Below are 23061 nucleotides of genomic sequence, written 5' to 3'. Positions count from 1 at the left end.
AACTGGAACTAATATTTTTCTATCACGTTGGATCAGTTTTATGCTTTTTTTTTTTTTTCTGCATCACATTATCTTATGTAGATTTTGACTGCTACTGAGCACTGAGAAGGATTTCTATACTGTGCTGGATGTTCCTTTCGCCTTTTGCAATGACTGATAAGCTAGAACAGGACCATGCAAACAAGCAGTTCAGAATTTTCATTCTTATGTGCACTAGGCTACGTTTGTCAATGTCTGACTGTCATCAAGCATTATGCTGCCAATTTGTCTACTTCTGTTTCCATGAAGTTCCTCACAGCCTCGTCTTATAAAGACTTACACTAAATAATTTTGTCATCTGAAAATCCTGCTGACCTCATTTTTTCTTCTACCCTTCATTTCTGCCTCTCCAGATAATTAATGAATACATTAAGTACTATCTATAACACAGATCCTTGGGACATACTAATATTAACCTCCTGCTGAATTGAAAACTGACAGCCTAATGAATTAAATTCTCCACATAAGAATGGTGCTGCAATAGAAATCAGAATGAGTTGAGCTTCATCCCTAACCTGAAGAAGAGGGGGAAAAAAAATCACCAGGAAAACAACTTCAGTAAGTACAAACACCTGCAGTTGCTACTGAATGTTATTAGACTTGTAAAAAAAAAAAGAGGCTACTGCGTACAGTTTTATGCATCTCTAAGAGCTATTGTCCGCACTTAATGAAGCTGGATATACCTTAGTAAATAAGATCACCTGATCTCTGTGTAACTCCTTCACTTGCTGCTGGAAGAATCATTAAGCAATCAGTAATACCTCAAGCATTTCTCACCTGCAAAATCGTTAGAAGTACTTTGACAGAAATATCCTCGCACCCCAAAATTTACTTGGGTATATGAAAGAATCATACAATCATAGACTCAGGAAGGATAATCTGTAGGTTTTAGAGCTAATTTGAACAAGAAGGTGCAATCAGACTTCATACTTCGATCTGTACAGATTTTAATGCATACATAACATACTGTATTCTGGTGTACATTGCAGCATCTCCTGCGTTTTCTTCTATCATTCCACTGCAGTAAGTTAAACCTTCTTTGGAAGAACTCATTATTGAAAGAACAGCAATTGTGCTATGTTTCTTCAAGGTCAGCAAGAGTCCCTGATTTTTTTTGTACTTACGTGATCTTAGAGTGGAAAGTAAACTCTAATTTTACATTTGAAATGCATGTTATATACTGCAAGCATGCATGGAAAAATACAGAAGTATCTTGCTGAGTGAGTAGGTACAGAAGCCTTCTAGAGGTATAGCCTCACTTTGAACACTGTGTGCAGTTGTGGGTCCACAATATAAAAAGGATTTTAAGATACATGAATACATTAAGAGGAGGGCAACAAAGGTGATGAAAGGGCTGGAAGGTATGTCCTAGGTGAGCAGAGGCTGAACAAAAGGAAAAATTTCTTCACTGTAAGGCTGGTCAAACAATGCTTTAGGCTTCCCAGAAGAGGGAATTCCCCATGCATGTTAGTGTTCAAGAGGCATTTGGATAACACAATCATTACCAGTGCTAGGATAAGCAAAGTCAAGACTTCTGCCCAAAGTACTTCTGCTGGAAGATAGAAGAGATGCTGAAGCGTAATAAATTGTCCCATGTTGGTGTTTAAAGCATAGAAAATAAGAAAACAGTTTGGAACAGTGTTAACATTTAAAAAGACATAGAACTATTGTATCTGATTGCCCATTTAACACTTATGAGGTGTGCATACCATAATATGAAATCAAGTAACCTTGAAAAGATCATAATTCATTTTCCTTTTTGCCATTACCTAAGTCATTAAACATATTCATAAGCCTATTTATACATTTGACTAATTATTTTCAAGGTTTAAGACTTCTGTGATTTCCTAAATTTCCCTGATGTATTTGAGGGGAAACAAAGGTTGGGATATTTGTTTGTTTTTTGTTACTCTTCTATTTCTTGTGAATTCTCATCACTCATGCATTCATTCAGTTGTTCAGTGAATAGCTCATTAATATGATTTCCATCTCTGTATAAAGGCACATGGAAAAAACACTATTATGTAACACTTTGAAAAGAGCTATGAATAGGCTTCTTTAATAACCATAAATTTACATTAGAAAGGTAGATAAACTCTGATGTTAAAAACGTTTATTTTTATCTGCTGTTACTGTTTCATAATCTCAGCGTTATCAGACACATCCTGAATAATTGAGTAAGCCCTTGGTGTTTTATACTATCTGGGAAAGTCTTGCACATCAAATGGCTTTATAAAATAAAACTACCCATGGCAGCCAGGGCAGACTAGATAAAGCAACGAATGAGAGATTTGGCTCTGATTTAAGTGATGTTTCTAAACAAAAGTGGTCCCTGCCAAATAATTTGAAAGAAATCAACTTTGCTAGAATTTAACACTCTTTCCTTATTACCATTAACTGGCTGCCTTGATTTTAGTAATTTCCTGAATTTATGCCTTCCTTTGGCCAAACATCTTCTCATGACGCAGCTTGGGAAGAAAATACTGGGAGGAATAATGAAAGTGTTCAGTTTTACAGTTGCTATAAATCCATCATTAGTTTTGCAGAGAATAGTTGTAAGGCTGAGAGTGTTCTCATAAAATCTTCAATATGCGTATGAAGACACAAAAAGTCTAATACAGTAAATTGAACATGATAACTCCACCAGTAGAGAAAGCAATAAAGAAATAATTGAAAAATGAATGTTGTTTTATATACTCTGTGCCTATGATATCCATTTTAAAGTAATGAAAAGTAATGCACTTACTGGCGATTCAATCTCTGTAGCAGCAGATCAGAGTCCTAGCAGAGGCAGGTACCTGAACCACACATGACAGCAGGATGGATGCAAACTCAGTGAGTTCTGCCAGTCAGACTGAGCAGCTGTGTAGGTTTGCACGTTGCTAAGACCTTTCATACAGTTTTGAAATAATGGCTGATTAAAACCAAACACTCAAGTACAATGATCTGCAAACTACTGACTCCCACCACCCCTGTCACAGTAAGAAGGGATGTTTGTTACAATCTACTTTTCTTCTCTTGGCTGTTTAAGTGCGTCTTCACGTATAGGACTACTTTACTTTCATGGCTGGTGCTTCTTTGATGCAGATATTTTACAGGGCTCTGCAGATGTGAGGATGGAACCAAACAGCAAACTAAGCAGGAAGAAAGCAAAGCAATGAAAGCTATAGAAATAGTCAGCCAGGAAATACACATAAAGCACTGTACTTTGAGAGCATAGATGAGTAAAATAGACACAATGAGGGCAGCTCAAGTGTTATCAGATGTGGCCTGATAAGAAGGAAGGAAACTGACCATTTTTCCCAGCTATTTTGCAGGATATAATTTTACTCTCCTTAAACAAAGAACACCAGAAAAAAAAGGTTCTGATATCTCTGATATTCTCACATATTCTCTGATATTCTACTAACAGCCCACTTTCTTTCTCCAACTCCATTAACCTGCCCTTTTCATTTTCTACTCAGCTTGGTGTATCTTCCTTGGATTCTCAACCACGGAATCCACATTCTTAGAGCAGTCTTTCCATTAAACATACTACAATTACAATTACTAGGGTTGCCTTTCTTCAGACCTTAATTTATTTGAAAGGTTCATAAAGGCAACAGCACAGATTTTTTTTTTCATTGATCTACTATGTGAACTCTGATTTTTCTAGTTTCATGAAACTGTCCATACAATTAGACTGCATACAATGCATTTATCTGCTCATGCAACACAGAGCCCTATATTGTTAACACTAGACATATCCATGTAGGATATAGTTGAAACTGCTCTATCAGCAATGCTAAGCTTAAACAAGTATACTTCAATAGAATCTTCCAGACCTCATGATGTTACTTGGCTAGAATTTAACTTTTTGAGTTGCAATTGTTCACCCTTGGTATTTTGTTTGTTTTGAACTACTTTGGAAGATTTAAAATTATTCAGACATTTTAAAATATGAAATGCCTGAAAGTAAAGGCAGGTGATTTTTGGCTAGTTGTTTTTCTTGTTTTGTATTTTTTCTTTTCTTTTTAAGTAAGCTTTTTCTTCTGAAGCTGATGTTTTCTTTGATCAGAATTTGTCAGATACTCAGGCCTCAATCCAGGAACGCATACAGATACACGCTTAGTATCCACATCAAGTTGGTTCAGCCTTCCTGAACATAAGCCCTGCAAGCAGTTGTACTGCTAAAACAGGACACCTATTGTACATCCTCAAGATCTGAGGCAGGGGAAGAGCTGATGCAATTCTAAGAGAAGACAAGTGAAAAAGCTGCATCAGCACCTGGTGTTTTGTTATTTACTCAGTGTATTTTCATTGCCTCTCAAATTTCTTTAAAACACAGTTCTTCTACTCAGTCTCAGCTGCTTGGAGAATAACAGTTTATTGTTTGCCTTTATCCTTCTCACAGCTAAACAGCTCATAAAAGTATTCCCCATTATCATTCAATAATTGCATTCTTTGTGACCAAAAACATTTCCATTTTTGCTCCTCATCAGGCTTACTTTTACATTCCTACCAGTGTATAAACATCTCACTTTACAAAAACATCTTTCCTGCTCCTATTGTCTAATGTGCCAGCTAACCACCATTCCACATGAAAATATTTCTACACACTTTGCATTGCCATTTCAGCCTGAGAAAGGTGTGCTGACTCCATACTAGTCCCATACTAATACAGAAAAAGAAATCCAAGCACTGCAGCAATTATACTGGCAACCAACAAGTTTAGTAACTTCTCAGAGTGCGCAGCAAGTCTTCCTCCTAAGCTATTCTTTTCCAAAACAGTCTCTAATGATAACGCAGTGCCACAATGCATACTTTCAATTTAAGTAAGTAGAATACTCACTTCATAATTTTACTGTCTAATGGAAATTGCAGAGTTGCTCATCAATGTCTCCTCCATAATGCACTTCTTACAATTGTTTTGAAAGCTTCTGAGTATGCACTTGTGTCAGATATTTAATTGCTTCAGGTCTTAAGCGCACGTTGATGTTACTTATGAAATATTTTAAGTCATCCAGGTCTAACTATACAAGAACAACAATCTTCCAATAATACAGAATAGTTACTCATCAGGTACTGCAGATTAAGATGCACTCAGATTGCAAAACCAATTTTTAACAGCTAGGAAACACTTTTTTCTCATCTCATTCAAAGCAAAGCACTCGCTATCTACTCCTTAGCCACTCTGCTGTAATTACAGTGGAATTGACTGTAAACGTAAGGCATTGATTTGATCATGGGTGATTTTATCTCATCCTTTCCTAATATCCGAGTCTCTTCTGAACTTTTCTCCAGAGCACATCTATGAAAGAAGGTTACGAACTCTGTGACAGAGTACACAAAGAAGTGTCAGTTTTTTGGGGAGCAGTGTAGTGTGTAGTGCCTTGATTTGCCAGAACTTTTAATACCGTAAATATTTCTGGGCCCAGTTCCCACTGATTTACATTGTAGCTGTGAAGTTCAGCCCTTCTCTAAAGTCATGCCATTTCATTATGTGCATTCAGAAAATGAGCAATATACAAACAGAAGCTGCAGTGAGAAGTGAACTGTCCAGCACAACACATCTCCCTAGGACAGAACAGGGAACAGTCTGACAACTAACGCACTCTAGCTGAATAAATACTGGAAAAAAAGTATACTCCTAGGTAAGTAAGTCCTGTGTAAACTTACTTGCTTAGAATAGATGAGAACCAGTGAACTCCCTAAAGTAAATTGTAAGTGGGCAACATATCAGCTATGCCCCTGGATGGCATCCAAACTCTCTAAACAGAATTCAAATACTTTAAAAACAAAATGATTCTTCCCTTCTTTGCGTCCCTTTTCTCACTGAATATCTAACCAACTTCATTCATGACAGAAGTGATTACTTCAAGGAGCGTGACTTTTCTCATGTACTGAATGGTAAAGAGATCATACTGTTAAACATACGGCAAGATAATTATACACGTGAGCAGACACTGTCAACAAGATATGACTACAATATCAGTCCGGCTTTTGACTTACAAAATACAATGTTTTTTTCAGAGTACTTTAAGGTGTGTCCAAACTTCTAAAAAATCAAATTAATAAATACAGAAATTCCATCATATGAAACCACAGTTATTCCTACGTACATCATCCATTCATTTTAAATTTTCAGCAAAAAATACCTGCAACAAAGTGAAATGAGCACTACAGTGCTGTCCTCCACTACAGTACCTTGTGGTAAAGCATATGTTTTGCAAGGTATTTATTTACAAAGAAACAGGGAAAAAAAATGCTTAATTGAAATATGTGCTTCTTGGATTCCATTTCAGACTCTGAATTCTTAAATAATTAAAGATCTATCAGTGCTGGTTAAGTCTTCACTCTCTTCTTGCCATGTTGTCCTACTTCCCATGCTGTCTGACCGCTCTTCTGAGCACTACAGGAAAAGGTCAAGCCAGCATAAGGCCAGCTGACGAAATCCACCTACTTACTGTGCTCCTTGGAGGGGCTCCAAGCGGCTCACACCACAGTCACCACTGCATTCACCTGGTTTACAGAGTTCACGTCTCACGGAGTTCCCTTTCTGGCTTCCTTAACCTCTTTCTGCACTTTGGTCCACGTACCACTTCTTCACCTATGGCATGAAGAGTACAAGAGAATATGTCTTCCTACTCAAACTACATAGAAAGGATGTAGGATGTATGTGAAGGATGTATCTTTTATTATAAAAGCGCTGTTTAGCCTAGCTGTTAGTAACACAGTAAGTAGCACAACCAGCGCAGTGACAGTGCAATCTATAGCGATGCATAATGTAAAAGCTGAGAGGTGGCACACACCTCCTCACTGGTGTTTTTGAACAGGGGGGAGGATTCAGGTTGTGTTTTTTTATCGGTGAAGTCCATTATAATCAAATTGCCGCACACCCCCGTGCCTCGGACGTTCAACCAGTCCCTTATCGACCTCAACCACGCCAGGGCGACAGGGCAGGGCAGGGCAGGCCCGTCCCGTCCCGTCCCGTCCCCTCTCCTCTCCTCCCTTCACCCCTCCACCCCCCCCGGGTCGCCGTCCCGCCCTGCCCCGCCGCTGACGTCCCTCCGCCCGCGGCGCACTGCCGCCCTTTCCCGCCCCCAACGGCGGCGCTCCCTGTGGCGGAGCATGGCCCCCCCCGCGCCTCGGGCGCTGCTCCTCCTGCTCCTTCTCCACCGCCTCGCCGCCTCCTCCAAGCTCAACATCCCCAAAGTGCTGCTGCCCTTCACCCGCGGTACCCGCGTCAACTTCACGCTAGAGGCCAGCGAAGGCTGCTACCGATGGTGAGTGCAGGTGCCGCCGCTCTTTGTCCGCCACTTCTCCCGGCTGCACCTGCGGCGTTCCCTCCCTCCGCCCGGGGGGAGCGCGAGCCCCGACCTCCGGGCACCGCGCCGTGCCGCAGCGGGAGCCGCGCCGCCAGGCCGCCCGCCGCGCGGGCTCACGTCGCTTCGGCGCTCCGCCTGCTCCCCGTGCGGAATCCCTGAGGGGAAACACCGTTCCCGCCCCGCTCCCACACGTGTCCTCGCACTGCAGCCTTGTCGCCGCTCACGCCCTGCAGCAGCGCAGGTGTGGGCACGCCGCCCGGGCTGCGCGCTCTGTTACCGCTGTAGAAATGCCCCTTCCTCGCTGAGTAACGAGGGACCGCCGGGTCGGGGTTTGGTTACCAAGGCGAGCGAGGGACTGAACGACAAATAGCTGTTGCAGATTTAGAAACTGTGTCGCGGCCTCCGTGTTAAATGAGTGCCATCAGCTCCTTATCTCCTATTTAATATACCTAAACTATAATTTAGATGAGCAGGAAGTTTCTGTTGAAGAAACTGTGGCAGCCAGGATATGTTCAGGAGGAGGCCAAACAGGTGCTGGGAGCTTTCAGCTGTTATTTGGTAGCTGACAGTTACTGAAGCACGTCTGTTTTCACTGTATCAGTTTATTTGTGTTATTACCCTTCCCATCCCTGTGTAGTTCCGTGGCTTAGGTCTGTGGTAACTCAGGTGTTATTCCACGTACTGGAGCATCCAGAGTTGGCCGGAAGCAAGTTAGAGCCAGCTGCACGTGGTGATGTAAGTTACTTACATGGACTGCTTTAGTGGCAAAGTGCAGGGATTTTCCTTTCTGTAGTCTTTGGAGGTAACTGAGTCCTTAAAGGCTTTGTTGTGGGGGGGAAGTACATTCTAGAAAGTAGGAACAAACTCATCTAAGCACTAGTAAAGTCTGGGAAGTGTGGGCAGCCTTCCCTGTTCTGCCAGTGACCAGCTGGCTGATGCTGGGCTGGCTGCTGCCCTTCCTGCACATGCCAGACACTGTCAGAAGTATGTGGGCATCTCTATATCACACTAAGGTCTACAGATGGAGGATAAGACTGTGCTCTAGAGAAATGCCATACTTGGTCCATTAGAGAGAGATCAAATGAGAGTGATCTGTAGTCATTACAGAGCACATTATGCTGGTAGTTTGCCATGAGTCACGAACCTAGTGCACATTGGCTTCAGCAGTTTCCATCCTCTATGTCTTTAGAGATAAATTTTGGTTGAGAATTAAGGAACCTATACCAGCTTCATACAGGATGCCATCACTTTCTTTACTGGGGTTGTAAATGTGTTTTTGCTCACTTCTGCTTTGCAGGGACTGGCAGGATGTGGGTGGTAAAACTCAACGTGCTTGCAAAACTGTCAGAAGGAAGCAGTAGCTGTGTGTGTGGGACTGAGCAAAAGCAGTAATGCTTGTCATGCTCTGAGTGTGCTTGCTAGACTGCATCTGCATCTCTCTGCATCCTTGCCCTTGCGGGCCTTGAGCTGCAGGGTATTAGAAAGAGATAAAGACTGCAGGGGCAAGTCTGTATTGACTTGCTGACAAGTTTCCTGTACTTTATGAAAAGGCTGTTGGTAGTAGCTGCTAATGGAGATAGGCCATTAAGCTGCAGAAGTTTGGAAGTACCAATATAATGAGCTCAGAAGTAGTGATCATGTCTGTAAAATAAGGGTTAGGTTTCCGTGTGTAAAAGCAAAAATTAGACATTTGGGGCTGTTGATATGTCTGAGGAAGGAAGGAACTGAGGTTGTCTAATGCAGATGATTGTAGGGTGGGAAGTAGCATATGAAACCTGCTCTCATGTTATCAGTATCTGTCTTCCAGAGTTTTCCTTTTTCCTTTTTCCTTTTTCCTTTTTCCTTTTTCCTTTTTCCTTTTTCCTTTTTCCTTTTTCCTTTTTCCTTTTTCCTTTTTCCTTTTTCCTTTTTCCTTTTTCCTTTTTCCTTTTTCCTTTTTCCTTTTTCCTTTTTCCTTTTTCCTTTTCAAACCCACGATTTTCCTACCTGTAAGTTTTGTACATAGTACTATCTTCTGGGATAAGACAGCCTATGCGGATATATTCAGCACTTAAATCACATTTTTATTTGTTTTTTAATTACCTTAATCCTGAAGTTACACCTGGCAGATTGAAAGCATTGAGAAGGAGAATTCTTTCCTTGAAATCTGCCTCAACATAATAACAACTGGAGAGAATGGACAGCAAAAACACTTTACCTGAAGGCATACAGTGTGGCGGGATATTTCTAGCAGAAGTTATGTGTAGCATCTATATGTGTTGACATGTTTGTAACAGTATTATTTCATGTCTTCAAAATTGTGGCTTATGGTAAGAATCGATGGAAAGTTGAGCTTCTGAAGTTAGCTTTGAGAAATACAACTGATTAAATTTAGATCGCTATGGTCAGTTTCCTTATGGAAGGGCTACAGCTATGCAAAGATGATAGTGGCCGTGTAATGCTTGTTGCCAATGTGATGATGGTGAGCTGATTTCTCTTGAAAGGTTTTGTATATGCTGCTGAGGATGCTGGTGGCAGAACTGAAGTTCTGCTGGTGGCTGAAGCTGCTGCCCTCGAGGCAGGGTGCTGGCTGAGATGCAGTGGCTCGGTGCTGTTTGGGCTGTCATGGATGGTGCTTTCTGAGAAACCAAAGCCTATGTGCAACGCTGCTGTTGCAATAGATGGCTGGCTCCTGGCTCTCTGACTCCTTATCTTGCATTTCTGTTATTGGTTTGTAAATTTGTCTTATCGCTCTGTGAGATATATCTGATGGCTTGCAGCGTTCTGTAATAACACAGCAGGGTTGCTGACCAAGTCTGTAACCTTGTTTTGCTGCTGACAATCTAAAGATATTCGGCTTTTTCATCACTGCTGTTGTTTCCTGGATACCTGTGTTAGCAGGAGTCTACAAAAGCTTTGTCTTAGTTTCTAACTGAAAAGTTCTAGTGTGAGACACTGATTGTCACTTCCTTTGCTATAAAAATATTCGTTATGTAGTGATTGTTACTGCCTGCTGTTCTTACCTCTTCCTTTGGTTTCCACCTGCACTGCATTTCCTCCTGGCAGGGCCATTGTAGAGGGTGGCAAAGCATTCCCTCTCCTCTGGGAGGTGCCCAGAGTGGTGTGCTTTCTCAGCTCCATTGGGAACTCCTGTGGATGTAGAATCAGCTCAGGATCAGCCTGAGGTTGGGTACAGAGGCAGGCTGTGCTGCTGTGGCCCTGCACCATCAGTGTTACGGTGGTTTGAAACCAGAGAGGGTGGCATGAGAGCCTGGTATATTTGTTTTGTCAGAACTGAAGAGGTACAATAAGTGCTTTTTCTCGTAGCAGATGTGTTAACCTGCACTGCAGGTTTACTCCTGGGGAAGCTGCTTCTGAGTCAGAGCACGTCCTGCCCAGGAAGGAGGACAGGGAGAGCAGGCATTCATGTTTCTTGTTAGTTTGGCAGCTGTCACTGCTGGACATCTACGAATCGCTCTACAAGTTTTGCTCTCATGTGGATGTGGATCATCTAAGCTTGAAGGGTGTCTACATATGACAAGGTTTCAGAGGCTGGATAGTGTGAAACAATGCAAAATGCAAAGTCTGTTTCAGAATGAAACTACCATTTTTAACTGAATTTTCTATTTTGAAATCAGGTTAAGGTAATATCAGAAAAACGCATGTAGGGAAACGTTTACTTGTTGCATTCTTTTAGTTGCATGTTTCCAGTTCAAAAACACCAAGCTGACTAGCAGGGGGGCAGTGCAGCATGCTATTTCCCCTCCTGCAGGCAAGACACAAAGATAAGCACTTGCAGTAAAATGCTTTGGGCCACCTGTTGATTTGACAAAGTATGCAAGTTAGCTGGGCTGTGTCGGATTGTGAAAACAATCACCACTGGCTAACTTGGCCTCCTCTGAAGTTAATGTCACGTCAACTGATCATTTTATACATCTCGTGAGTGAAAGCTTCATTCTTGGCTCATTTTGTGGTGTGTTATGTTTCCATTTGCCTTTAAAGCAGAACTGGATGGAGGATTTCTTGCTGCTTTTTGCTTTCCCAGTGCATTTCAAAAATCCTATGAGAGGACTGAGTGAGCAATATAGATAATCTCCCACTGGATAGTTGCAAATCCTTAAGATTTCAGGCAACTCTACCAGATTTCCTCTGTGTTTGTTTTTTTTTTCTTTTTTTTTGGAGTGGGATCAGTTTCCATATCCTCCATTCTCTAGGAATATGATTTTTATCATATAACTACAGTTGCCTGTATGCTATTCTGCCTCATGTTCTTTTTTGTATGCCAGCAGTGTTAGCCTCTAGAGTGGGCTAACGCTGCCGGCATACAAAACGAGCAGAAATAAGGCAGTTACTGCATTGGTCAATCTAGTCCTATGAAACTCCTTAAAACCTTTACTGTCTGCTTTCTCTGGTTGTGCATCTGCCTACATACCTGAATATTCTGAAATATTCAGTTTGGTTATGGTACATCTCTGCAAAGGTGGATTTTTGCTCATTTAATCAGTTACAGTTATCAGTTATTAGTCCAAAGAGCTGACAAAGCAATGTAATATGTGGAAGCAATGCAAATCAGTAGTGTTTTCCTGGATGTAGGGAAATAATGTTTGCCTTATCTTTAAACCAGTTGATAAGAAGATTAAATATAATCCTTGAAGTATTCGTATGTGATATCACAGAACAGTAAATAAAAATGCAGGAATGGAGCTGGATAGATCCATAGGTGTAATCTTGCCACTCAGCTCTGTGTCCAAGGGAGAAAAGCTTATGAATGAAATGGAAATGAGTGAGAGGGCTGGCTGTCACAATTGCAACTTCTGTGAGTTTTTCCATAAGTAGGGGAAATAAATATTGGCACTTCTCTTAGCTTTCTTTCACCTCCACCTCATCCTTTTTTCTAGTTACCCCCCCCCCCCGCCTCACTCCTCCTAGAGGCTGATATGAGATTGAGAGCTCATGCCAGACATGCTTCCCATTGCTTGCTTCTCAGGATCTAATTTTGACCTCTGACAAGCCTAGCTTTCAATATATATCACACACTGGTGTGCTGCTGAAGACCTGCTGTAAGTGGAAGATGATATAATTTGCACTCTTTTGTGTCATTTTAAAGTAGAAGTTTCTTGTCTGTCCAGGACACAAGAGCGAGCCCTTTATGTCTTGCAGCAGAGTAATGCCACTATAATATGTAGCCTACTTGATTATGCCTTATGCTTTCTGTGCTTGACCCTGACTCGGACATCTGAAAACACAGTGTGTTTTTTTGATGTTGACAAATGATACAGAGGGTTCACCAAATATTTTGTGGTTTTGGTGTTTAAAAAAACAAGCAAGCAAGCAAGACAGAAATCAGGCAAATTGCTTTGTGGTGTTAATCTCGGTAAGCCCTACGTCACCTACCCAGTTTAGGTAATTGTCTCAGATAAGCAGGCATCCTGTCAGTAATAAAATCAAAAATGTAGCGTCAGCTAAGAGTTAGCCCATATCCAGCCGTAAAAACTTAGAATTTTCTTTATAATTGTAGAGCTTATCTAAGTTTACAGCTAAAATTTAACTCAAACTATTTCTTTGTTCCTTTTTCTAATGTGAAAATTATTCTGTAATTCAGTTTAGTTCTGTAATGCTATTATTAGTGCTAACTGTAGTTGCTATGTACTGAAATAATGATATATTAAAAGAACAAATGCAGCGAAACCCCTGTTGTGTAGTTAACAATCAATTTCAGACTGTAAAAAAGCCAGATTTTCAATTAATCAAAAATTCTCATAGCAGAGAATATTAAACAATGTGAAGAACTAAATAATAAAACTCAATTCCATAGGTAAATGCTTATTTTAAACTGCCTGAATGCTTATTAAGTCAGGTCTGCAAGCTCAGCTTAAAAAGCCTACAGGAGAAAAGATTGCCTGGTTGTGAATACTAATCTTGTTAGGGAACTTGCTAAATGTTGGCAAACTGTTTCGTGCTTGCTTAGGAGGCTACAGAATAACAGGAAAATAATGAATTGGTGATTCTGAAATAAGTAGCTTTAAAGCAGATGTAAATGTGCTTGTAATATACAAACACAGCATTATTTTAGAGCCACTGTGAAGCCAGTATAAAAATATGTTGATATTTGTGTGCACTGCTTAGGTATCTCAAATCTAACAAAACATTTTGAAAATTCAAAGTTAGCTGTTATGACTGTTGTTTTAAAATCCTTTAAGACTGGTCTTTCTGTAAGCAAAACATTGCTGGAGGCACACCAATAATATGAAGTAATAATTCATTGAATTAATGGATCTTGCCCAAGATAAGCATATTATAATGCTTTGTGGTGTCTAATGATCCTGTGTGCCTCCAATTAGCAGGCACAATTAAAAATGTTCCAGCTGGGCTTTTGTGCCCTTGGATGACAGGCTTCTGGGGCCTCACTGCCTGCACAGGTATAACAGGATAAAATCCATACCCATATGTAGGGAATCAGAGAGGTGGCACAGAGTTATTTTTGTTTCCTGTGAAGTTCCTGTAAGGAAAGCGATGTTCCTGCCTCAGTGGCTGCTTTGAGCTGAATAGATTTTTGAATCAATAGATATTTTGTTTCGTACACTTGGATTTGTCACCCAAGTTGATTTTCTGACCTTACTCCAGTGCTTCCAGGCCAAGTGGTTGGTGTTTGCCTAGACTGTGACTGGTATCATTTGGAAAGCTGAGTGTATTGAGATATTTTATGAAACAGGTACATTGTTAGTCAACAGGAAAGCTGTCTTCACTCCTTTGGATTGGTTGGTTATACCAGCAACAGGAGTAAGTAAAACCAGCCTCTGAATACGGGCATGTGTGGTACTGCTGTTGGTTCGCAATCTGCCTCCAAACCTTTGCTGATTTACAAGATATTTCCCATAGATCAGAGGCAGATGTTTTTGAACCTCCTTGCAACGAAAAGTCAGAATCCAATTAATGTCATCATCTTAACCAGGTGGGAATCTACTAAATGGTTTAGATTGCATTTGTCAGACAGAAAAATGGCTCCATCAGAACTGTAGTAAGTGATCAGGCCAGAGGTTTTGTAACTTTGTAAACAGCTGGAGATAGCTCTAAAGAGGCTGAATTGCCCCACCTGTGAAGTCATCACAGTAGGGAGGACACTGCTTTTGTCTGCCTTGGCTCTGGAAGGGTGGTTGGACCAGATGATCTTGCAGGTCGTTTCCAACCTTGTGATTCTGTGGTGGGCTTCTGGTCTGTGCTTTTCCCAATCTCAGCCCAAGCTTGCTTTTGCTGAAGTCCCTGAAGAGCTGTTGCAGTTCAGCTCCAGTGAAAGTATAATGTGAAGTATTTTGATGGCTTTATGCTAGCCTTTTGATTTCTCTACGGCTGTAGTTCAAACGCTGCTAATACAACTATTTAATCTTGTAGGTCCTCCACCAGGCCAGAGGTCGCCAGCATAGAGCCTGCAGATCAGGGTGAGCGCCAGTGTTCGCAGAAGGCAGTTGTGCAGGCACGGTCCTCACAGCCCACACGTCTGACAAGTATCATCTTTGCTGAAGATACAAGTAAGTTCTAACTTTTGTTAGGTAATTAATTAAAAAATAATAATACATGGAGGTGATAGTTGAAAACAGCTTGTCTTTTAGAAGGCTGGAAATTGCCTTTATGTCTGTCAGACAATGTACCTGCTTAGTTTTTAGAATGATAGATATGCAAAAACACATGGTTGATTAATTATCTTGCTATCTCTAGTCACTAAATCACAGTGACATAGGATTTTACGGTCGCTGGGTAGCAGTCATTAAGTTCTCTAGGATGTGAGCTGTGTCTGACAATTGCACTGTACAAACACTTAATATATACTCGGAAAATGTCTGTTACTGTTAGTGTAGTTGGAAATGAAAAATGTTTAAGATTTTTTCTCAGTGAGGAAGGGAACTGTAAAGGAGGGAGCTGCTTCTCTACTCTCCCTACTGCTTGTTTAGCCACAGTCACCATTTGACCGAGCATTTCTTAGCCAAGGTCATGACCTAATTTCACTTCCTTCAATGTCCGTGTCTTGCACCATCAGCTTAAATTTGAAGTGTATTTTGTCTTGTTACTGATGTTGTTTGGATGATGAGCACATCCAGTGCTACTGATTTTGTGTGATTTCTCTTGAAGTGACTGGACAGGTTCTTCGTTGTGATGCTATAGTTGATATAATTCATGGCATACAAATCGTATCCACAACAAGAGAGCTCTATCTTGAAGATTCACCTCTAGAGCTAAAAATTCAAGCTTTAGATTCAGAAGGTAAGCAATTTATTAGCGCTGAAACACTTTGTTGTCTGATATATTGAATATTAAAAGCCGAGCTGACTAATCTAAAGGAAGTTCTCTGGATAACATATTCAATAATCTATTAATTTTGTTTTGGTATAAAACCTACATACTCAACTACCTGAATAAGAAAATCAAATGCTACTTGATTTCCAATGTCTTTTCCCTGCCTTTTTTCCTTAATTGCCCACAGTAGCGCTAAGAGTAGTTTTGAAAATTAGAATTTAAAGTTAGTAAAATAAAGATGTCAGCTGTTAGCAATTATACCTTCAGGTCAGGACTAAGAATATAATGTAAGAAGTTGTTGCAGTACTTGTTCTGTTGAAATATCATGTTAGGATTTAACTAGGCTGAGGATTTTGAAGCAGGCAGTTTTACTTTTCTTCTCTCTTTTTCCTTTTGACTGTGATAATCTAAAGAATTTTGTGAAGGGACATTTCGAGTCTAACCAAACATGTAGCAGGACATTCAGGGATGATGTTAAGGACCGATCACCAATCCCTTAATCATTACGGAAGCACTTATTATTGGGAAGTGTAATTCAGGCTCATAAACGTCAGTATACGTGGGTTAAATCCATATTTATTAAGAGCATGAAACTGCTGCTCTTTGTTGTCTGCTCCATCAGAACGAACTGTGGTACTGGTTTAAAAAAAATATGCTTTTTTCTACAGTCTATTTTTGTGCACACATGAACACTCTTGCAAACTAAATGATATTTAGGACAGCTAGTGGGAAGGTTATAAACAGCTCTAAATGCTTGACTTTGTTCATTTAGGGTAGTTAACGAGCCCATCGTGTGTCAGTTTATTTGTCAAGCCAACATTACAGGTTATGTGTGGCACTGTGCTAATAGCGTAAGGTTCTTTTTATATTATGTGTAATACCAGATTCTTGGTTTGATATTTCTGCAACTTCTCAAGCGTGCTTGATGGACAAATTTCCCTTGGACACTGCCTAAGTTAGAGTTTGAACAGGAGCAGAGGTTTAACAACCAGAACAAACCTTTACTTTAGAGTGAAAAGACGCTGAAAGAAGCTATGTATTACAAGCCTTAGGATTAAACATCCCAGACTAAGTTTCAGAGATTGGAAAACACTCAAAGCTTTGAAAATCAGTTTCTTTTAATCAAAAAACCTTTTTTAATTAAAAGGTTTGCACCTAGGAGAACTTTGGACATCTTGGACAGTGAGTGTTTTTCTCCACTGCCCCTCTTGTTGGAGTAAGAAAAAGTGTAATACAGCTTTGCAAAGCTAGAATTTGTATAATTAAAATGTTGAACTTAACTACATGTTAAATAATGTAATTCCAAGCAATTTTAATTATATTTTCATGTACATTTGGAGTTCTTTGTTTAAAATCCTTTTTATTTGGGATTTATGGTTCTATGGGAACTGTTGAGTCCTGGCCTGAACCACTGATTGAGCATCTGGGGAAAGGACCCAGTCAGCCTTGGGAGCACAGGTGAAGGCAATTCAGCTGTGTGTCAGGAATGGGTGGAGCCTGGCTGCACCTCTCTTAGACCTCATTGAAGGGCTGACTGCCACTGGGGAAGGATCTCTGGCTGGAGATTCCTTCTTGCTGGAGCTTTCCCCTGCAATCTCCAGCTACGAGTGAGCAGTCTTCTTCCCTTCCTTTATAAAACCTTTCTGTAGTGCCAATTCTTTGTTGTTACGCTTTGTCACATCGTATTGGTCTGTCCAGTTGGTACAATGGCTATCTGTAATAAGTTGTAAAAAATGAGAAAGGCAGTGTAATATGCAGATTGTACAATTCTGTCTTAAAATCTTTTTGTGGTTTTATGATATCGTAAACCTGAAAGCACAGTAGTTTGAGAACACATTTTCTTTGATTCTTGTTTTATTGTAAATGCAAATACCAGAGGGAGGAACACAATTGAAAATATACTTCAAAATCAATGCTGGCGTTTATTTGTCCCAGTGGATGCTGCAATTCAGAGCAAGGCCTACGATGAAATTATAAAATCCTTCAGATTAGCAGCTCATTGTACTTAATTGTAATCATGAAATATCTCTGCTTTGTCTGTTTACTCCATTTTGCTCCTTGTTAATATTTACTATTTTGCAGTCTTTTGGTTCAGCTTTGTAGAAAAAAGGTGTTAAAAAGTGGAGCGATATATGTGGGGAGCGTAGTTCATCAGTGCTATGATCTCATGTTTCCCAAAAGGCATCTCAGACCCACATTTCTAAGTGAAAGGTGTTGGGTTTTCTTGTTTTCGAGTCCTGCCAATATTCAAGAAGCAGTAAGGTTTTTGTAATTAAAGGGGTGGCTCGTGCTGAGAATATCTTAGGTGCAGCTGTCTGCACCTATCCTTCATTCAGCCCCTATCTGGTGGCTTCTGTGAAAAACAGAATGATCTTGAATTTGCACACTTCAGTAAAGCAAAATAGAATGTGAATTCCGTAGCTAAGTACTGATAGAATAGTGACAGTGTTCCTCCTAGGGATAAGAGAGAATTCCGGGGGAAACTAACTTTTGTTCCAGGAAGGCTCTACGGGTGTTAGTAATTCTGTTTTATTGTAATTGCTGGTTTGTAGGAAACACTTTCAGCACGTTGGCAGGGTTAGTGTTTGACTGGACGATAGTGAAAGACACAGAGGCTGATGGCTTCTCAGATTCCCACAATGCATTGCGGTGAGTTCATTTATGTTGTTCTCAAATTAAAAACAAAACAAAACAAAAAAAAACACAATGAAACTCCTGTCCTTTAAGTTTCTGTGTAAATATTTCCCCATTTCTAGGCAGTTTACCCAGTGAGCACTTAAGATAATGCTTACGTGTTGGTTGGAGTAAGTGTATATATGTATTTTTGTTTGTTTGAACTGTCCACTCAATAGCCCGGCACTTTCTTCTCTATTTAATTTAAAAACTGATGGTGCTAATGAGCAGTCCAGGTGTCTCTACTCTAGTAACTAGAGAATGAGTATTGTGCAAAAAATCCAGAAAGGGGCTCTCTCAACTCAGATTGCTTCAGGTGTCAGTCAACACCCAGTTCTAATGTTGAAATAGCTCTCAAAGTAACTAACCTTTAAATGAGAAAGAACCAAAAGGCTGCTTGCAAGTTTGGTACGGCTCACAAGGCCAGATGAAATCACTGAATTCCATCTGTCAAGGCAATGAGTAGAAAGCACTCACTTGATAACTAAGTTATGGTGCTTGCTTCATTACCAGTACTGGCTCTGAAAATAAATTGATTGGAAATTAGTGATTTTTTTTTTGTTTTTCCCCAACTCATTAATGAGTTTAGAGTTTTCCAGTGTCCTTGTATAGTTGGGAAATACTGTTTTGTCCATGTAAAAGAGGTAGAGTTTTTCCTCAGAAGTCGGAGAGCTCATCTGTGGCAGGAGTAGGAATAGAGATCAAGTTCATGATTTTCTTTGCTCCTATGTTTCTGCCCAGATCACTTCATGTCTTGTTTTGTTTTTGGCTTTTTATTTATGTGCTCTGCCATTTTATAGTGTTGATTTTATTATTCTAGTTTTAACTTAGAATAATGGAACTATAATGGCGTCAAACAGAAATGTCAGTTTCCATTGTTATTAAACTAACTCAAATTAGGGACTGCTCAACATTTTCTTGTTGTATTCTGCCAGTTTTATCTTTACACGGACACCAACATGTTGGAAATAAAACAGAGTCAGCACACTGGGATCCTGTTTTGTCTTTCTGTTTTTCTTCCTAGTCATTTATTAAATACACCCGAGCTTCTTTATAGAGGTCAGAGTTGTGTTCTGGTTTGTTAAGCTGTTGCTTTTATAAACATAAGCTGTGGAGTCTTTCACATCTGCCGTTCCACAGTAAAGCAGAGCTTTTGCAGTCTACACCTACTGTAAAAACTAAGGAACTGTTATTGGAAGCGTGCAGTTGTCTGATACCTTTTGAAAGCTGGCAAACAAGCTTCAAACAAACTTATCAGTCACATAAATTAGCTGCAGATATGTTCAAGAATAAGTAAAATTTGGATATCTAGTCCCAGGCAGACATCTTAAATTTGCAAAAAAACATGGGAATAGCTGGGAATAGATGGTGTTTCTCTACTGGTTTATAAAGATGGTTGATTTTTATGCTCTCTTTCTGCCTTTCAGTATACTCAAGTTTTTAGAATCCACTTATATTCCACCCTCTTACATATCAGAGATGGAAAAAGTTGCCAAGCAAGGAGATACAATTTTAGTGTCTGGAATGAAAACAGGGAGTTCTAAATTAAAAGCAAGAATACAGGAGAGTGTCTATAAGGTAAGAAACTTGCATGCATCCTTCTATTGTTTTAAATTTAGTCTCACAGTTCTCTGTTACAATAGTATATTGCTATATTGTTTCCAATATCATCTGTTGCCATTGTGGGTATCAGTGCTGCATCTCAGTCTTACTGGATTGACTCCATGATCAGTGTCACAGGAGGTGCTAATTTTGTTCTCTGTGGAAGGGGTTGGAGCTTGATGCAGCCATCTTAACCCAGCACAAGTGCCAGAAATTGTTCCTAAACCAGACTCTGACAAAGGCCCCATGGCTGAGCAGCACTCTTCAAATACTTCTGTGAGATTTTATTACTACTGCCAGCCATTTGTCTTACGTATCTGATGAGGATCGTGCTGGTAGTAGTAATACATCCAGTAGTACATCAGCTTTTTAAGTCTTTCTGTTTCACTGGGTGTGTTCTTTTTTTTTTTTTTTTTTTAAACTAGAACTTTTTAGGTCTTTTTTGAATTAATAAATAACTGGAATGAAAATTGCTATCTTGGATGTACTTTTATTTCCTATTGTGCCTGCAATGACCGTCATACAACTTCTTGGTTTGTATTTAATTCCACCTTGTTAGATCTTGGTTTCCAAGATAGGGCTTTAGAATGGAAATGTCAGTGATGCAGGAGAGCTCAGCTGCTGTGTTGGCAGTTTTCCCAGCAGTTATAGAACCACAATAGTTCTTTCTTTGTAACAGTGTGACAGTTTTTCATTTAACTCTGGTAACAGTAAGTAAAACCATCTCAGTTGCTTGTAAATTTTAAGGGGAATACTTGGCATTTTGCTGCTATCAACCTTAAGAAATCTTTGTATACAGCATCGTGCTTTTTTCTGAAGTTCATCTTGTATCTGCAGTCTGGTTTTGAGGTTTTTGTGTTGCTACATATTTAATGTTTTTGCTTAAGCTAGAATTACCGAACCTGTAAAAATTGTTCTATGAAAATATTCTAGGTAACGCTAGTAGAAATAATAGAACATGTTAAGAACCATTTTTTTGGTGAAGTTCTGCCTTTGATAAGTAATTCAGCTGAATATAGTTGCCCTAAAATTATGCAGTATTAAAGACAAACTCCTTATTGATATTTTTCTTGAATGCTTCTAGCTTGATTTGTTTTGTCTCACATTTTTCTGAATTAATTTTGAGCTGATACGGTAAGTGTAATTGAAATGCCATTACTTGCATTTACAGTTCTTTGCTTGTGGTTGGTAGTTCATTTAAATCTTTCACTGCTGCCAGACTGCTCATCTGCTCATTTTCAGTGAGTATCCCTCGAACAACTGCAGTAGAATTTATACAGTTGTCTGCTGTATTTCTAATGTAGTAAATCAGTGAATTTGATACAGACTATGTAATGAAGTTATAAATGATGTTTTATGGAGGCATCTTTCTTTTACAGTAGGGAGAGTAAATTTCAGTGTCTGAATAGTAACTGTGCTGCTGTGTATCTGTCCCAAGCATTTCTGTGTTCTCCCAAAAACTTAACCAAAATTATGTCCAACACAGACTTGTTTTCCTTCAGCCTTGCATAACATTACCAAACTGTGCATAGATGGGAATTGTTTCCCACTTTTAGTTGCTGGGGAGACTTGTGGTAAAAAGGGAATGAAGTAAAAGAAATTCTTTCTGGAATGTGTCCAGAAGAATTTCATTTCACTTTTCTTTTTGAACCATGTCCAGATGATTCCTCCTCTGTCTCCATTTCTCTCTTTGAAAATGAATAGATAGCGAATATTTGAAGTACAAGACATGGTCCATTAATGTTTGTAGATACTTCTGAGACCCGTAGCTTCTAGATGTTGTATTGTTCTAAGTTATCAACTAGCTCCTGCTGCTAAACCAGGAGCTAGGGAGGGGGGAAAAAAAAAGACTAAAGGGGATAAAAACTTGTGCTCAAAACTGTGGCGGTAGATGAACACAGGTAACCCACTAGTGCTAAAGCAGCTGCATAATGCCACAGAGGGTAAGTTTGCACAGCAGTATCGATGCTGATGCTGGGAAAATATCAGAGCAGATTCATGTATCAGCACTGCTGTCTTCTGCCAAGCAAGTAGTGGCCAGGCATCGCTCTGCATGTACCCATCTGGGCTCAAGAATGGTGTCTGGTGGATGTGAAGAATGGGAAGGCTCTGCCATCCCCCTGGCACAAAGCAATTCCAGTTTGTGTTCACTTAATGTTACAGGTTTTCATCACTAAGATAATTGAGCAGTCAAAGTCAGTTTTTCTATGAGTGCTTTGACAATTTTTTTTTTTCCCTTTTTTAACAGGGAAAAAAAAATCCCTCCTTACACTGAATCCCACTCTCCTAAATATCTTTCTCTTGTCATTTACATGTTAAATTATTAATTCAGTTACTTTTAAGGGCTTGCATAGATTTGAATAAGTTTTCTTGTCTATTTTTCATTAACTTATTTTTGCAGTTGACGTAATCTATGTACATTTCCCTGTCTGTGCAAATCTTAAGATGATAATAAAGAGCTAATTAAAGAAAGAAATGCTTTGAATTTATAGGTTTTAAGTTGTTGCAGTACGGTATGTTTCAAACAAGTGAATTGTTGTTTTTTTTTTTCTTTTTCTCCTCAATCAATAGCATGTACCTCCAGCAGAAGTCAGATTGCTTATTCTGGAAAACATCCTTTTAAATCCAGCATACGATGTTTATCTTCTAGTAGGAACATCAATAAAGTACAGAGTTCAGAAAATAAGACAAGGGAAGATTACAGGTTTGCTCTGTTTTTTCTTTTCTTTCGTTCTTTCTTTTTCTTTGAGATGAGGTATGAGTTTTTCACTGCAGAGAAATTTTTGATAGGTTTAGATAGCTTTGTTAATATTTAACATTGTTTTTCTGAACCCCAGTGATGCAGTCGTTCAGAATTTCTCTCACAAAAATTACGCTTTTAAAAAGTGTACTCACAGATTTGTTCAGGACACAAAGCTGAGGGCAACTGAAGGGTTGGTGCTGTAGCTCTGATTCTGCATTGACAGAGAAACCGTGTCTGACTTTCTTAGTTAAACTGAATTGAGAGTAGTGCCTTTGCTAACAGGGATTGTCCTCTTGACAAATGAGTTTCTTGCACTACTACAAGAGTTGGTCAGCTGGCTTTACCTGCACTTACAGGTGTGGAAGTTTCTAATTTCTCCATTGTTACAAAGAGCCTGTGCTGTTAATAATTCCCTTAAACAAAGAAAAC

At 39.6% G+C, this 23061-nt stretch overlaps 1 protein-coding gene across 1 annotated transcript in view; it reads left to right on the top strand.

The window, feature by feature from the left end:
* Positions 1-7149: 7149 nt before the first annotated feature.
* Positions 7150-23061, top strand: part of NUP210 (nucleoporin 210) — a gene marked incomplete at both ends in the record, with an annotated part of 58874 nt that continues 42962 nt past the window's right edge. The window contains 6 exons of the mRNA XM_079540130.1: positions 7150-7304; positions 14715-14851; positions 15450-15581; positions 18167-18263; positions 19715-19865; positions 22461-22593. Of these exons, the coding sequence (XP_079396256.1) occupies positions 7150-7304; positions 14715-14851; positions 15450-15581; positions 18167-18263; positions 19715-19865; positions 22461-22593 (805 nt within the window). The remainder of the gene's footprint in view (positions 7305-14714; positions 14852-15449; positions 15582-18166; positions 18264-19714; positions 19866-22460; positions 22594-23061) is intronic.

Source organism: Tetrao urogallus, assembly GCF_951394365.1.
Source record: "Tetrao urogallus genome assembly, chromosome: 10".
NCBI lineage: Eukaryota > Metazoa > Chordata > Aves > Galliformes > Phasianidae > Tetrao > Tetrao urogallus.
The sequence above is the reverse complement of the archived record's forward strand: the minus strand, read 5'-3'. Positions and strand labels throughout refer to the sequence as shown.